This window comes from Gracilinanus agilis, chromosome 3, assembly GCF_016433145.1.
Source record: "Gracilinanus agilis isolate LMUSP501 chromosome 3, AgileGrace, whole genome shotgun sequence".
Lineage (NCBI taxonomy): Eukaryota > Metazoa > Chordata > Mammalia > Didelphimorphia > Didelphidae > Gracilinanus > Gracilinanus agilis.
The window spans coordinates 442,711,470-442,729,492 of NC_058132.1; the positions used below are offsets into that span (position 1 = coordinate 442,711,470).

At 33.1% G+C, this 18,023-nt stretch overlaps 1 protein-coding gene across 1 annotated transcript in view; it reads left to right on the forward strand.

Moving 5' to 3' along the window:
- EPHA3 (EPH receptor A3) overlaps positions 1–18,023 on the forward strand; it is a 436,551-nt gene that overhangs the window by 12,643 nt on the left and 405,885 nt on the right. The window contains exon 2 of the mRNA XM_044666928.1: positions 12,209–12,273. Within this exon, the coding sequence (XP_044522863.1) occupies positions 12,209–12,273 (65 nt within the window). The remainder of the gene's footprint in view (positions 1–12,208; positions 12,274–18,023) is intronic.

Sequence of the window (18,023 nt, forward strand, 5' to 3'; positions counted from 1 at the left end):
TAAATCATTTAAAATGAAAACTGAGTCATCATGTCATTTATTGGTGATCCCTATGGATACAGAGATGCATTTTTCTTTGTATTACTCCTGTTTTACCTGCAAATGAAGGAATAATTTTTATTGGAATAGGGATGGTCCAATCTTAGACCTCTGAAAAAGAATAGATTCTCCAAAGATACATATTTGATATTTTAAATCTTTTTTTTTCTTTTTTTAAAAGAGAAACATCACTTTAGTTCTTAACTTTGCAGCTAGGTGGCACACTGTATAGCATGCTGGACCAGAAAATGAGTTCAAATGCTGTCTCAGACAGATAGGCTAAGAGGCAAGTCACTTAGCCTATCTGAGCCTCAATTACCTTATCTGGAAAATAGGAATAATAAAAAGCTCCATATATAAAGTTCATCGTATACTTTAAAGGACAATATAAATGCTATTGTTATGTAACCTTTAAAAACTCTTTCAAAAGTTCACATTTTTAAAGTAGAATTATTGCAATCAATAGTGAGTAGTTTAGGTATAAATGGGGAAATGGTCTCTGTTAAATTTGTAATTTTCTTACCAACATCTATGTTTTAAAAAATTAAAAGTGAAATACTGTCAATTCTCTTCTCCTTTCCCACCCCAAAAGCCAGAGAAATAAAGGCTCAGCTATAGCTCATTTTGTCTTAATCTATCTAGTTCCATTAGATCTTAAATGAAATTATATACCTTTCACACTGATCAGTCAAGAGATTATGTATTGACAAAAATTCCAAACAAAGTCTGAAGAAATTAAATAAGTAAAACATTAAATTGTAACAGATTAAAATTACCCTAAGACTTTTAGAGCACCCTATTTATAGAACCTTATGGAAAATAATTCATATAAAACAGCTCTGATACCTAATTTTTTCACAATGAAATAATCAATTTGTATCATTAATCAATTTTGTATTTGTAAAGTATATTTAATCTTTTACCTGACAAGCTATTGCCCTATTATTACAGCATATGGGTTGTTGTTTTTGTTTTTTAAAAATACATTAACACAAAGAGTACCAGCACTACCAGGCAATAGGCAAGTAGCTTCACTAGTCTATCTATTTTTCCATCTGTGAAATGGGAATTTACAGTTTTTCCATTATCAATCTAACAGGGTTACTGTCATCAGGAAAGCAGTTTGTGAGCCTTAAAAGGTTATAAAAGTGTTTGTTTTTATTGGATTTTGTTTTCCATTTGTCCTCAAGTCAATTAATTTGTCAAAATTGAATTCTCCAGAATGTTCTGGAACAAGGTTTCTTAACCTGGGGGTCACAGAATACCTAAAAGCTGTGGATAGATTTTTAGAAGGGTCGGTGAACTAGGAAGAGGAGAAAATATTATAACTTTATTTTTACTAGCCTCTAAATGAAATTTAGCTTTTCCTTCAATTATAAATATAGGTAACATTAATATGAGAAGGGGTCCATGAATTTCTTCAGACTGCTGAAAGGGCCCTTAACCCCAAAAAGTTTGAGAAATGCTGTTTTAGAGCAATGGTTTGAAACTGCACCAAAATGAGATATTCCTAACTATAGAGACTATTATATTATGTGAAGTTTTACTATTTTGTTTGTTTGTTTTGCTGTAGTGTTTACTGTAGTGTAGTATAGGACCCGTACTTCAGTTTTCTGAGAGATTTCACAATATCTACATTTTAAATATTGCTTAGTGATGTTTTTATAAAATATATACTCCCTAATAATATTAAAAACTATTATGATCTTCTGATACCTAAGATTTTATAAATAAATTCACTCTAGAGTCTGTGTTTGAAATTCACTAAAATATTCAACTATTAAATAAAATTGTTTGTGTTTTAGCTTTTTCTTTTCCTTATAAGTTGCCAAAGTCATTAAAACACAGGCAAGTAATATTTTGTAACTTTTATGCAATTCATTCAGTAGGAATTTCCTTTCTGGAACAATGATAAAGCAGCAATACATAGCTTTTTTTAAACCTTAACTTAGAATTGATACTCAGTCCCAAGGCAGAAGAGTGCAAGGGCTAGGCATTTGTCGTTAAATGACTCCCCCACAGTCACACAGGTAGGAAGTTTTGGAGACCAGATTTAAATCCAGGGCATCCTGTCTCTAGCCCTGACTCTCTACCCACTGAGCCACCTACTTACCCTAATGTATAGTTTTTTTTATAAAATTAGAATCTGGATATTCCAGAATCACATAGTTGAACAAGAGACCACTCCTTCAGACAAGAACATGTTTAGTAATAAAAAGCATTGTTGACATTTTGTCTTTGTGGCATTAATGTCCAAGGATATTAATGGCTTACATTTCTATTATGCTTTAAGATTAACAAGGTGAGATAGATAAATAATGTACTATCATCCCCATTTTTGTGGATGTAAAATGCCTTGTGTCCAAGAGAAAATAAGTTACATAACTAAAATTACATGGGCAATAAGTATTTCAGGTCCTCTACAGAAATGGATAATTTCAATACTTTTAAAATTTATTCTTACTCTCAGGAAAGAGTTGTCACTTGAAAAAAGTCATTGTAGCAATTTAAATTTTTTTATTTAAAAAAAAAAAACTTCAACCCACTTTGGTTTTAAGAATATTTTGTATGAACATAAGTAGAGAGCAGTGGGTTTCATTTACAGGCTGAATAGGATTAACATCTAATTTTAGTCTGTGAAATTTACTTATATAGCCCCAAATAACTAAGTTCTAAATGGCGTGTTAGTATTGAGGCTAAACAAGACCATATTGAGCTTTTGTAAGTATTTACACAGCAATATGTTCATTCAGTCGAACATTTCTGAAGTATCCGCCTTATTCAGTGGTCATGAGCTTATTAAATCTATCTCAATTCACCTCTTTCCTCCTTCTCCAACCTCTTTACATATAGCCTTGGGTTTTCCTTCATGGGCTGTATCATTATAATATCTAGGACCTGACCATAAATTATACAAAATTGAAGGATTCTATTTTTTCTAGACGAAATTCTTCTAAGTACAATACAAGGATATATTGGCCAAATATTCTTTTTCATGAGCCTATGAAAGAAGCAACTGATTCAAGATCAAAACAATATTGCTTCTCTTCAAAGAGACACCAATTGAAAGAACAAAAGATACCCGTCATAAAATTAAAATACATTGTAAATTACTGTAAAACTTTTACCTTAAAAAGAAACCCAGATGTTTTCTTGATTTTTCCCAACATACATTATGTATGTAGTGTGTAAGATGTTTTCGAAAGTGTGAGTTAGAATTAAGTGAAGTCTCAATCTTTTTAGATGGAAAAGCAGATCCTATAAATCTGAATTTTGCAATGATCATTCAAAATGAGCCACATTCCTTAGGTGCAAATTATTCGCCACAATAAAATCCTTAAGAAATTCTCACTTTAAAAAAGTTTTCCCAGAGAAATACACTTATTTTGCATGTGTGCTTCACTTTAAATAATACTTTTTACATTTGTTTTTTTGAAAAATGTTTTACTTTATATATTTTTAATTGTGTGGTGGGAGAGATTATTATTAGCCATGTGCAAATTCCTTTTATAACCAATTCTTTGAGTGAAAGAATATAAAAGGTGTGTGGGGAGGGGGGACAATATTTTACTCTCTTCCATTACTTTCTTTCCCTGGGCCTGAATTTTCATATCTGATAAAAAAGGAAATTAGACTAAAAAGTAAGAACTTGATATTCTAAAATCTGTTTGATAACTATGATTAAATCTTTACTTAAAGGGGGCTGCTGGGTAGCTGAGTGGATTGAGAACCATGCCTAGAGACCGGAGGTCCTAGATTCAAATCTGGCCTCAGACACTTCCCAGCTTTGTAACCCTGGGCAAGTCACTTGACCCCCATTGCCTACCCTTACCATTCTACCTTGGAGCCAATACACTGTATTGACTCCAAGATGGAAGGTAAGGGTTTTGAGTAAAACAAATTTTTTACTTAATTTATATTCCTTCATATTTTATCTTCTTCATTAAAAATTTTTTTTTCTGAGAAAGGGTCCATAGATTTCACCAGAATGTCAAAGTGACACAGGAAGGAAGTATTTATTGCCTCCTTTATGCCATTCACTGCACTAAGTGCTTTACCAACCAATATTATCTTATTTGATTCTCACCAGAACTCTGGAAGGTAGGCATTATTATTATTTCCATTTTAGTGCTGAGGCAATTGAAGCAAACAAAGGTTTAATGACTTAACTAGGGCTACGCAGGTACCAAGTATACAAGAACACATTTGAACTCACATCTTCAGGACAGAATTGAATTTATATCTCTTTGACCTAAAACCTGGCAGCATAGTGTGCCACCTGGTTGCCTTTAACACTAGAAAAGGTTAAGAACACTTGAATGAAATGATCTCTCACATCTCTTCAAGCTCTTAAATCCTTAAATTTTATAAGGTCTGATGATAGTGGATTTCTCATATTGGCAACTCTCTTGCCAATGGCTGCAGCTACACAAAAGGCTGTTGGTTTTGGTGATCCATGGAAGCTTTGTCCATGGTACAAACCAGTGGAGCTTTGTGCCTAGCTGGTACTGATAACCGTAGTCTAATTGGATCGGTTCCATAACAATGGGAATTGATGACAAGGAAGGACCATATGCTTCCCCAGTGTCCATCAGTAGGTGTGGCTGAGTCTTATGTGCATTCTGCTTATTTCTTTATTGCAAACCATGCCTACCAGGACTATCTTCAGGCTTTTAAATCTTTTTTTTTAATTTTCTTTTGAATATTTTCCCATAGTTAAATATTTCATGTTCTTTCCCTCTCCCCCAAGCCCCCCTAACTCCCTTTAGCCAACGCACAATTCCACTAGGTTTTACAAGTATCATTGATCAAGACCTAATTCCATATTATTGATAGTTGGACTAGAGTTATCGTTTAGTGTCTACATCCCCAATAATATTCCCATCAACCCATGTGTTCAAGCAGTTTTTTTTTTCTTCTGTGTTCCTCCTCCCACAGTTCTTCTTCTGAATGTGGCTAGTTTTCTTTCTCATAAGTCCCTCAGCCTTGCTCTGGATCCTTGCATTACTGTTAGTAGAGAAGTCCATTATGTTCGATTGTACCACAGTGTATCAGTCTCTGTGTACAATGTTCTCCTGGATGGCTTTTAAATCTTATTCAAAACCCATTGGAAAATCTACTTTGGGTCAGTGGGGCAGAGTGAGGATTCTCCTTGGTAGATATATATGAATTCCCTTGTCAAGACCTGAACTCAGGAAAAGATGCTGCAGTATAAAGTGACATTTAATTATCTATTTTCCATGGAAACTTCACACTTCTATTTGGCTTTCCAAGTCTACTAACTTTTTCAATACATTATCACATTTATTCCATATGCAGATATTGGAAGAAAAGATTTGAGGCATCCTAGGAGGGCTTCAATTCAATAACGTTGTTTAAAGTTCTGTGAAATCCTAGACACAAGTCAAAAATAATATAAAATATTTTTCAAATCCAACTAAGGGCAGAATTTTTGGAATGTTCTTGAATTATTAATTTATATTCTGAGAGTTGGTAATTAATCAGTCAGTGATTAGTTAAACAAAGTATTTATTGGGCACATACTTAGTCCTAGAACCTATGCCAACACTGTAGATAAAAAGAGTATAAGAAACAAAAAAGAAAAATCAAAACTAAACAGCTCTTGCTTTCAAAGACTTTACACTCTTATGTAGGAAAAACTAATAAATAAATATATCCAAAAATTACAAAAAGATTTAGGTGGAAGGTAATCTTGGAAGAGATTACCTCTGACAACTGGAGGAGCTAGGAAATATTTCCTGCAGAAAGTGGAATTTGGAAGCTAAGCCTTCAATAAATACAGGAAAATGAAGAAATGTAATTTAGTGTGAATATTTCTAGTTTGTTTTTTCATACTTTGATGTATACCTGATTATATGAGTGTATTCTTTATTCCAGTGCAATTTTTTCAATTTTTGTCCATTTATCTTTAGTTTCTCAAAAGATGATCTAACCATGCCACTTTTGAACTTCCTCTTGTTCCTTTAGCAACTCAGGATTAGCAGTTCACCCCATGGGAGGTCTATCGATTGCTTTTCAACTCTATTACCTAACTGTATTAATTCATAGAGAATGTCAACAATGTCTCTTATTTTCAAGTCATTTTTGTGACATATCGCAGCCTGCTTATGTTAATGATATGTTTTTCCTTTGCCTTTATGTTACCTATAATTTGAATTTTTCTGAAATGAGACTGTTCTATGATCCATAGCCATAATGCATTACTAAAATGAAAAGGTGGACATTATTCCATTGGACAGTTAGAAATCATTAGAAATATTGTATAATATCCCCAAATCAAGCTAAGCTAATTTAGTTCTGGGACAAGTTCTAGATTCATCAATCTGTGAATCCAAACCAAAAGACAATACAGGAGGACTAAATGGACTGTCAGTACCACCAACCATAGCATTTATAGTGTACACTTTTCTATTGACTTTGAAAGAAGAGAGGATAAGATTGATGTGTTTATGTTGCTATTTCTTGATAATGAGGCTTGATTCAATTGCTATAACATCTACTGTGAAAAAGACATTTAGATAACCTATCCAATGGGGACTCTTTCTTTGGTTTGGACTTGATGTAATATATTTTCCACAACAGAGGCAAATGCCTATGATGGGCACTATCTCCCTGATTAACATTTGCTATATTCAGTATACATTATTATATTAATATATTATTGAGTAATCAAGTTATTTCTATAGTTTCTGTAGTCTTAAAGTCTTATAGGAGTTTAGCATAATATAAATAGAAATGCAGTAGTAAATTCAGTAGAGTTCAATTCCAACTTTAGTTAACCTTAACAACTATATGACTCTGGACAAGTCACTTCCAATAGTCTTCAAATTTGCATTTTGTCTATTCAAATCTTCTAACATCACCAAACAATAAATGCAGCATTAATGTATAATGTATTAAAAATTGCCTGTGAGGGGGTAGCTAGGTAGCTCAGTGGATAGAGAGCCAAGTCTAGAGACACTTCCTAGCTGTGTGACCCTGGGCAAGCTATTTAACTCCCCTTGCCTAAACTTTCTAGCTCTTATGCCTTAGAAATAGAACATAGTATTGATTCTAAGATGAAAGTTAAGGGTTTTACTAAAAAATAAATAGACTGTGAAAGCTCTCATTTTTCCTTACATTTTTACTTCTTTGGGAAATGTAAATCAAAATGACACTGAGGTTTTACCTTTCATCCATGACAAGGTGACAAAGGGTAAAAATAATGTTAGGATAGTGGAAAGACAGGTACATTTAGATATTGGTTGAGATGTGAATTGGAATTACCATTTTGGAAAATCATTTGGAATACAAATAAAGTAGTTAAAATATTTATACCCTTTCTCCAAATATTCCACTGCCAGGAAAGGAGGAAGTCATTGGCAAGAAGAAAAGCTCAACATTAACTAAAATATTTATAGTAGCATTTTTTGTAGTAGCAAAGAACTGGAAACAAAATAGATATGTATCAGATTGTGATCATGCTGATATAGCCAGCCATATTCTCCATAGCAAAATTCTTTTGCTAGTAGAATTCTCACTGTTCTCTCTTAATAATTGCTATTATTGGGGGCAGCTGGGTGACTCAGTGGAGGGAGAGCCAAGCCTAGAGACAGAAAGTTCTAGGTTCAAATCTGACCTCAGACACTTCCTAACTGTCTGACCCTGGGCAAGTCACTTAACCCCCATTGCCTAGCCCTGACCACTCTTCTGCCTTGGAACCAATACATGGTGTTAATTCTAAGATGAAAGGTAAGGGTTTAAAAAACAGTAATAGTGTTAAGAAAATAATTGCTCTCAGTTAGATATTATCAGAAGTTGGTTTCTAAAGTTTAAATGAAGTCCGAACTAAAGTGGTAGCTGTGTGAGTAGAGCTTCCATAAAAGAAGAAATTATGAATGAAGACATCAGAACTTAGAGCTCTCAATGGAAGATTGAAAACTAATTAGCAAATTAGAAAAAAAAGAATCCATAATAAAAAGCCTCTCTAATGGAGTTGAAATGAACAGAGTTGGAACACAAAAATTCTGAAAAGGAGAAAACTCTGGCAGAGGAGAAACAAAAGGCAACATTAAAAGAACACATGAATTCTCTATGAGCCAAAGTAACTGAACTTGAAGGCAGGATACATGGAGATAGGTTAAGGATCATAGGTCTCCCTGAAGACTATACAAATAAAAAAAAAGAAATCTAAATACTACAATGTAGAAGAAAACAAAACTTTCCAGGACTTCTCCAGAAAAACCATAGTTCTTTAAAACTTCAAGGCACAAAGAAGCTAAATCACAAAGCTAAATTTGTATAATTCCACAGACAAATAATACATTTTGGAAGCATCCAGGAAAAAAGATTTTAAAATATAAAGGAAAGTAATCCAGATATAGTAATTGAAGGAAATTTTTACCCAGGTACTAGAAATTGCAAAAGGGAATGGAATAATATATTCTGAAAAGCAATACTTAGGCTGCAACCCAAAATGACATAACCTGAAAACCTGAGCCAAATCATCAATTAACAGAGATGGATATTCAACAACAGAAACACATTTCAGGCATTCTTGTTAAAAAAAAAAGAAAAAAGAAAAAGATGTGAGCTGAATATCCATCTGGCAAACACCATAAGAAATGTAAATAAGTACAGCTCCCAAGGAGTCTAAGTAATGATATCAATTAACTCATTTTTAAGTTACTTTAAAAAAGGGAAAGAGATAAAGAGCAACCCTTGAGGTAGAAGTAAAAAAATAAAGAAGAATCATCAAGGGTTTGTTTTTTTTTTTGTTTGTTTGTTTCTTAAAGAATGGGAAGGAATAAAGATATAAGCAGAACTTAAAGAAACAGGAGAAATGACAGAAGTGATGGTGGGATATCAGAAATGAAATACTATGGACAAAATCCTCTCACTCCCCCCTCACAAATGAATCAGTGTATTTTATGTGACAGAATAACAGAAGGGTGCATAAATGATGAGAAGGGAGGTGGGAGACGGAGGGAACAGATGATGCCCCACTCACAAGTCCATGGGTGAATAGAAAAGAGATGGTAATTCCTATAGTTTCTCAGCAAAGGGGAAAACTGTAAGATAATAAGAGAAGCATTGAATTTGGGAGACTTGAATGGGGGGATGTGACTTCAATTGGACTAATGGGAGCCTTAATGAAGGAGACTCCCATGGGGAATTAGGTATGTGCCTTTAATGAAAAATGTGGGACGCAAAACGAGTTCAGTTGAGGGTTTTGGGTTCATTAGATGTTTATCAGAAAGTGTTGTTTCTCCATATGTAACATCCTAGCCCATGTTATGGGGATTAGAGAGCTCCTAAGAGCAAGAATGGTGGTGGTGGTAGGGCAAGGGGAATCCAGAGATGACTTTTGGGAAGGAAAATGAACAACAAAACAATTGAACTGAATGCTGTGAAACTATAAAAAGATACCCCCTACTCCTTTTGAGGAGATGTGGGACTATGGGTGTGGAGTTTTACATAGAATGTTTGACATTTTTCTTGTTGTTAATATATTGGTTACTTTTCCTTAAATGCTTTCCAATTCTTTTTGTTTGTTTGTTCATTTAAAAATTCTGGGAAGGTGTAAGAGAATGATGGTAACAATGGAAAATGTGATACAAAAGCAAAAGCTATACAATTTTGTTATCAAAGAAACTAATGTTTTATTTTTTTAAATTATTATTTTTAAAACCCTTACCTTCCATCTTGGAGTCAATACCGTATATTGGCTCCAAGGCAGAAGAGTGGTAAGGGCTAGGCAATGGGGGTTAAGTGACTTGCCCAGGGTCACTCAGCTAGGAAATGTCTGAGGTCAGATTTGAATGTAGGACCTCCTGTCTCTAGGCCTGACTCTCAATCCATTGAGCTACTCAGCTGTCCCTGAAACTAATGTTTTAAAGAAGAGTTGCAATCAATGCAAAGAGTTTAGAGTTCCTCCACTGATGAAACTAGAAATACACACAAGGACACACAAACATACAATTTTGATTCTGTCTCATCAATACTTCATATTCTTTAAGTAAATGTGCCTAGTTTGCTCATAAAATATAAGCTCATAAAATGAGGGGAGGGACTCATCTCTATACTTCTAGTATAGTGCCCTATGCATTTGGTTATTTAATAAATATTTATTGAATTGAATCAGACTAATCAAATTCAGAGTAAAATAAAGAGTGATAAAGTTTTGCTTCACTATGATATACCTCCAGATGAATCTTCTGTGGCAAAACACAGTTCTAGAAATATTAATAATGTTTGAACTGTGTAATATATGCAATAGTTATGTTTCCTTCTTTATTCATTGTGACCTCCCCTTTTTCTGCAGTAACTGAAAATACCTTGTTTTCTTGTTTGAGAAAATAATAATGTAATCATAGATGTCAACATCATAGATAATGTATTTCATTATTTTACTTTTATCCTCAATTCAATAGTATACAGTATTGGGAAAAGTGATAGTCTTTCTTGGGAGTAGGAGGCTACTTTTTCATCATTCTTCCCCATTTGTTCGAGCTTATGGTTCCTTTAATTGCTGTAATTGAGCATGTACATACTGAGAATGTCATCTCTTTCTTTCCTTTACCTTAAAATATCAGTGGCTTCTATGTTCACTATAGATTAATTATAAATGATTGATGAAAAATCAACATTTACCTAGGCAACAAGAAATAAGTTATTGATGACATCTGAGTGTACTTTGAGGCATACCAATATTTCACATTGATTGCTGCTTATTTGGAGCTCATGGTGATGACTCTTTATTAGAGCTACATATTGATCTACCTGATCTGGAACATGTTAATATATATGTGTATAGTTTATATAATCTTACAATCAATCTTTAAGAGTTAGTATTGGCCTCTTGTCTACATATTTGAGAAGGATAAGGGTGCTTACTAATTTCAGTCTAATATTCTAATATTGTAAAAAACACATTTGTTAATTAAAAAGATGTAACCCTTTTTCAGTCTTTACAATTGCTGTATATGATCCCAAACTACAAGCTATCTTTTTATCTCCCCAATTTCAAAAATGTCTGCCAGACGTGACTAGTAACTATAACCTATTTTTAAAAACTATAGCATCAAACCTGAGTTCTTGAATAAGATAAAATAAAATAAGGCAGTGAAATAAATGAAAGCAAAGTTTTTCTAACACAATTATAACATCCAGAACAAGTGGGTTCATGATGTTGGATACTAAGGGAAATGAAATAAATGTAAATGAAGATTTAATAACACAATTTGGCATGGAGGGAAAGTTAAAGAAGTAACCTATTGTGGGAGGCAAACCTAATGTATCTGGTTTATTATTGTCAACTTTAATAACTTATAGCTATACTATAGGAATGAGATATAAGCCTGTGATTTCATCAATGAAAGGAACTCCCAAATAATGGTTGATATTGAGTAAAATCTGGACTTGCAAAGAAGTATAAAATCTTTGCAAGGCTTTAAAAACTTTTGGCTATCTTCCCTTAGGTCCATCATGTACACTTTCCAGTGAAGAGATTGTTTTACTCATTTGGTATACTTTGCCCATGAGAAGTTTAAAGCAAAATCCACTTTTTAGATTCACTGACTCTATAATTTCAGATCAAAAGAGAATGCAAGAGGATTAACTTCAGTGTGCTAATGTGATGGAATAGTTCTATAGATATCTTATGGTTTAATTAATTTGGACAGAGATTTATTGGACACTTTCTTCTTAAAAATTCTTCTCCATTCATTCATCTTTTTACAAAACAAATGAGCATAGCTCTTTTATTTGTTCCTGTAGTGAACCTCAAAGCTACCTGAATAAATGATCCATTTTATGTGTCCCATATAAAAGTTTGATTTTGTTAAGGAGTACTTTTGCTAAAGAGGCAGAGGGATATATTATAGTAGATGGACAGCCTTAGAGTTAGGAAGGTGTAATACATGCTTTTTCTCTGACACATACTAGTTTTATGACTTTGGGCATGTCATTCACTCATTGCTTCAGCCAACTCCCTAAAATTAGAAGTTATAGTTGCCATATCAGCAATTTCTTACATCAACAAAATCACACAAGTCTAAATAAGGAAAAAAATATAACCCCTAAAATTCAAAAGAGAATCTATGATTAATTTTAAAGAGGCAAATAGAAATGCATACCTCTTAATTTTGTTTGCATGTTTTCTTTTTAGTTAATCTTCTGGATTCAAAAGCTATTCAAGGGGAGCTGGGCTGGATCTCCTACCCAGCACATGGGGTAAGTTCAGTCAATCGATATATTTTCATTGTTTTTCTACAATATGCTATTTACATTGATTCTTTAGAAAACTCTAGTGATAGTTGGGATATTCTAAAAAGGGAAGGTTCTGTAAAGCTGAGATAACAATAGGTATTTTGATTGAAATTCTGAGTAATTCAATTTTCAATATTTTCAGAGTGAAAGACATTTAGACTGTGTGAGGCTCCTGAACTGACATTTTGACTGATTTTTCCCACTGAAGTCTGCAGTGATTTTTCTGAAGTGATTGTATCAACTGATTATTATGGCATCTTTTATTTTATATTCATTGACAAATTTTAAATTTCTGAGTTGTGATGTTATATGAAATATTTTAACATTTGAAGTGATATGAAATGCTCTTTCCAAGTTGTTAAGTAGTTGCACTAAAAAGGGTTTTTGAAACAACTTTTAAAGAGTTTGAAAAATTTCCAATTAATTATTATTATGAAATTTTAAAAAATGCTTAAATGGCTATTTTGAGATTGACTATGAAGGCACCCTGACTTATATATTTGGAGGAGAAGCATATGTTCCTAAATCTCTTTGTTTTAAATTTCAGGTTGTCTAGTTTAGAGCAGTTGAAACTAGGACATTTTGTTTTTTTGTGGAAAAAAAAACACTTGTGCTTTTGATTTTAAATCTTAAGCTTCTCTAAAAAGTCCAGTGATTTTATGAGCAGGAGACAGATTAGCAAAGTGTGTGGCCTTTTGGTGCCTTCGTTGTTTTATGATTACCTCTTTGTGCCTTTTTTCGTATATCATTTTCCAGAAAATGGAGGGAAAGGAGGCCGCATTGGAAAGCTACTGGTTTCTGTAAAATTGTAGGATGAAAGCTGAAACAAATTTCTTCCCTTCATTTCCAATTATAGCTTGTGAACAAGGTAGAGCTCTAGTGTGATTAAGTGTGTCTATATACATTATATATACATTTATACATATATTCATACAAAGAGAGTACACAAAATCATATATTTTTTTTACTTTTATGAATTTTTTTTCAAACAAACCACAGCCTCTTCCATCTCATAGTGGCACTATGTCTTTTATTTGTTTGGTCCTATAGATATTATATATTTAATACCAGCTCCTTTTTTTCTTCTTCTTCCTCTTTATTTTTTTGCAAATGATGTTTTATATTAAGGATACCTCATGCATCTGTCATTTTCATATCTGTTTCTCTTCCTGGAACACCGTGATACTGACAAAATGCCAAATTGCCTAGTTTATTCTGCAACATCACATAATCTGTGTTTCATTAATTGCTCTGGAACACAGGGCAGGCAACAATCCGGTTTCCTCTTAGGTGTAAAATGATTCAAGTGGTTAGGATAAAAGTAAAAGGATAGTGGTTGTGATATGTGAAGTTAGAACTCAGTTTTTACATAAGGAAATTTGTTTTTAAAAATTAAGATATTCATAGTCAACTATAACTCTAGTTTTTAATTTTGGGAATGTATCAAATTCTACTTGATACATTGTTCAGGAATGCCAAGTAGCTTGATGGAACTCCCCCCCTCCCCAAATGCAGTTTTGATTAATTTAACATGAACTTCAGGGCGTAAAAACTCAGGGACTTAGTAGACAGAGTTCCCTGAATTTGAGAAAAGTTAAATGACTTTGTCATGGTCACACGGACACATATTGAGTGTCAGAAGACAGACTTAAACCCAAGTTTTCCTAACTTCAAGACTATCACTTTTTCATTAAGTATATTGGCCCTCTGTTTAAATATTTATATCAAGATTAAAGTTTTTATTTCATTATTTTCAGAGTTGACTGTCAGGAGAATAAGGATTTGTGGGTCTGGCATGCCCAGAAAAGATACTTGTATCTAAATTTTAATATTGTTAAAGATTTTTTTAAAAGTTGGCATTCTTATTCAGCTGAAAATGTTTGATGTAGGAGTTTCCTAAAAGTAAACAATTTAGATAATCATTCTGTCTCTACCTTGCTGTCTCTTCCTGGCCCTCCTCACTCCCAAAAATCTAAGGAGAATTTCTGCAATAAACCATTCTTAGTTTCAAATTCTGCTTCCTTTTTGCCTCAGAAAGCCTCTTCTGTTTCATTGGCAGCCCTTCTGCTCTACGACTTTACTCTATTGATCTGCCTGCAGCTGTGATTCCCCTGCCTCTGATGCCTAAAAGCACAAGAAGCAAAACAGATGGCGTAGCTTTAGTACAGCATCCTAGAAACTTCCAGGGGGTGGGGAACAAACAAAAGCCCCCAATTGGTCATGATACCCTACACCCCATTTTGGGGGTGGGGGAACAAAAAAGTACAAAAACATTACAAGTTTATAGTGAATATGGTTACTTTAAAATTTTGGGAGGGTGGAATTGTTTGAGATTCATGATGTCAAACTAGAATTATCATGAGGAAATTGATGATGTTAATTTAAAATGCACTAATATTTCCTTAACAACGAAATGGGTAAAATAGAATGGTTCCACATTAAATCATCCTTCAGTATGTGATAGAATCAATCTTTGGATTGACTTAGTTAATTCTTCTTATTCTGGGAGCCATCCATTTGCCTACATTATCAAAATGTGTGGTCATTTTAGTTTTTAGAAAAATCCTAACAATTGGAATTTTTATTGTGACTATACTTTGCCATGAAAAATGATGTAGTAATATAGGTGGGAACATCTTTTTTATAGTCATTTTTATGTTAATGAAGCCTGGTAAACAGTCCTGCATCTGTCTGATGGCCACCTAAAATAAGAACTTAAACTTCAGCGGAAAAACATTATAATAAAGATGTCACATCATATTGAAACATTGCTAATAATGCCATTGTGATTTACAAGGTAGAGCTAATAGAGCTATACTCGGGGCAGTGATTCACTAAATAATATGTCGAGAGAATGCTAGCCCTTTTCCTAAGTTTTACAGGATTCTCATCTCTGTAAAGGCAAATCTACTGAAGTTTTTTTCCCTTTCTTTTTTATAGAATGAAAATAAAAAATAAATGATGTTACAAATTTCCAATATGTCCTTGCTGGACTAATTAGTTTAATTTGATATTATAAAGGTATTCTATTCTAGGAAAAACAGAAATGTGTGGTGAAAAAATCAGTGTCACTTAATTCATATATATGTATGTATATTATATATGTGTATATGCATGTGTATGTTATGAATGTATATACACATATACATGTATACATACTCAAATAGTGCTTTTGTTTTCATAAATCTCAACAACTAACCTGTATGGATAATAAATGAACTAGAGAATATTTCTCTCACCACGTTACAAAAAATAAATTTTGAATATGAATGACTGAGATCTTATTCACAATCAGAGGAGAATATAGAACAATATCTATGAGAAAAAAAGTCTCCTGATTTGTAGTCTAGTGTCATATCTCCCAAAAGAAACCTTATGAGGAAAGTCTAATGGAATTGGGGTTATGTAGCCTGAATAAACGAAGGATGGGGTAGGATTAATGTGCAAATATGTGAAGGGATATTATTCCAACGGTAGGGAGCACCTGCTCAGTTTTCCACTAAGGGATTTGAGTAAGATGCATGGACTTTCTGGCACTATGATTTACAAAACCTCAAACACATCTCTAAGGGAAATAGGGAATATTCTTTGGAAGCTATTTAAGAAAAGAGTAACCTGATTGTATGGTTTAATTAATTAATTAATTAATTATTCTTACTTAGAGTCAAATTAGCTCTTCAGCCCTTAGATTCATTTCCTAGTTTTCAAGCTGATTATTCTTCTATTGCAAGTTAGACATCTATATGTGCATGTATGTGTGTGTATGTGCCTATACATGATTGAATATATAATAGAGATAGAAAGATAAATGGATAAAAGAAAGTATTATGTTATATAGACAAATTTAGCATATTTTATATGTATCTTCAGACAAATAATCTTTTTTCCCCTCTAATTAGAGGTGATAGAACTCAAAAGTATAGGATTTTTATTAATTTTGATAAAAATAAATCTCACTATTAACTCAAATACTTTTTTTAAAAAATCCTCACTGTTTTGGAATTTACTCCTTTATAAAACAATATTTTAAAAATTTAATTTAAGCTTTTCTTCATTTTTTAACATTTGACCAGAACAGAAAATAATAGAATTCCTAAATCATTACTTTTGGATTTTTCTTTCTTTCTTTTTTTCTTTATGGATTTCCAGATCATCTTTTGCCACCTTAGATAGGCAGTTAGTAAGTTGTACTATCAAATTCTTGAAGATAAATATTGAGGCATCTTATTTTTCCACCAAATAATTTTCTACGTGGTATGTACAATACTTTACTTAAGAGATTCATGTTTTTCCAAATTTGACCAGTCTGCATTTTGCCTTGTTATTCTGAATAGTGTTACTCTGAGAATAAGAATTACATACTCATTTCCCCATAATAAGAATTCTTTAAGTGCATACCAGTTTGACCTGTCTCATGGTCAACTATCACTAAATGGTCAACAAAATCACTAAATAAGACTAGATCAACTTGAGAATAGGGAAGAGCCAAGAGCCATTAATTGTATCCCACAATTATTCATACAGTGCTTTATAAAGAGGTGCCTTCCTCACAAACAACTCTGATGTAAGGAGTACAAATAAAAAGGAAGAAATGGATATTCAGAATTAAGTGACCTTTTGATGTTAAGAAATTAAGAATCACACCTTATATTTCCAAAGTATTTTAAGTTTTTTTTTTTTGGGAAAAACCTACTTTCATCACAATTTTAAAAGGCCTTATTGAATATTAGTCTCCTTCCCACCTATTTGGGATCCAGCCAAAACGGCTTCCTGTCTATATTACTCATTCACTTTGCTTTGGTTGTCTTCCATATCAGAGAGAATTTCCTTAATTTTGCCTCATAGAGTCCTTCTTTTTCTTGAAGCTCAGACATCATCTTCTTCATGAAGCCTTTACTGATTCCCATCCCTCAACACCTGATTGTGCCCTCATCCCCATAGTATAGTGCCTTATATTTAACTACTTTGTGCATCTCTCTGTCTATTTATTGATCTATCAATTTATCTAATAATAATTGCCAACATTTCTATAGCATCCTATGCTCTAGCCACTGTGCTATGTAACTTACTGTTATTTTCTCATTTGGTTGTCACAACACTGGAAGGTAGATGCTATTATTCTTCTTATTTTACAGATGAGGAAACTGAGGCAAACAGAGGGTGAGTGTCTTGCTCAGAGTCACACAGATAATTTGTCCAAGATCAGATTTGATCTTTCTAATTCCAGGTTCAGCACTCTATTCACTGGTTAGCTCTATCTGTCTGTCTGTCTGTCTGTCTGTCCGTCCATCTGTCTGTCTATCCATCTATTAGTCAGTCTATCTTTTGAATGATAATACACTTGCAGGCATTCATTAACCTTTTTATGATATGTGCGTGAGTGTGTGTTCTGTTCAATCATTTCAGCTGGGTCTGACTCTTTGTGAGCCCAATTGGAGTTTTCTTAGCAAAGATCCTTCTCCAGCTCATTTTACAGATGAGGAAACTGAGGCAAACAGGATTTGGATTTGTCTAGGGTTTGAGGTTAATTTTTAATTCAGGTCTTCCTGACTCCAGGACTAGCTGCATGATATATTTAAGTGTCTACACACACACACACGTCTTTCCCATTAGATTATACATTAGAATATAAACTCCTGAATGCCTAACACCCAGAATTTAATAAATAATTAAATAAGCATTTGTGATATTTAATAATTTTATTTAATAAATAA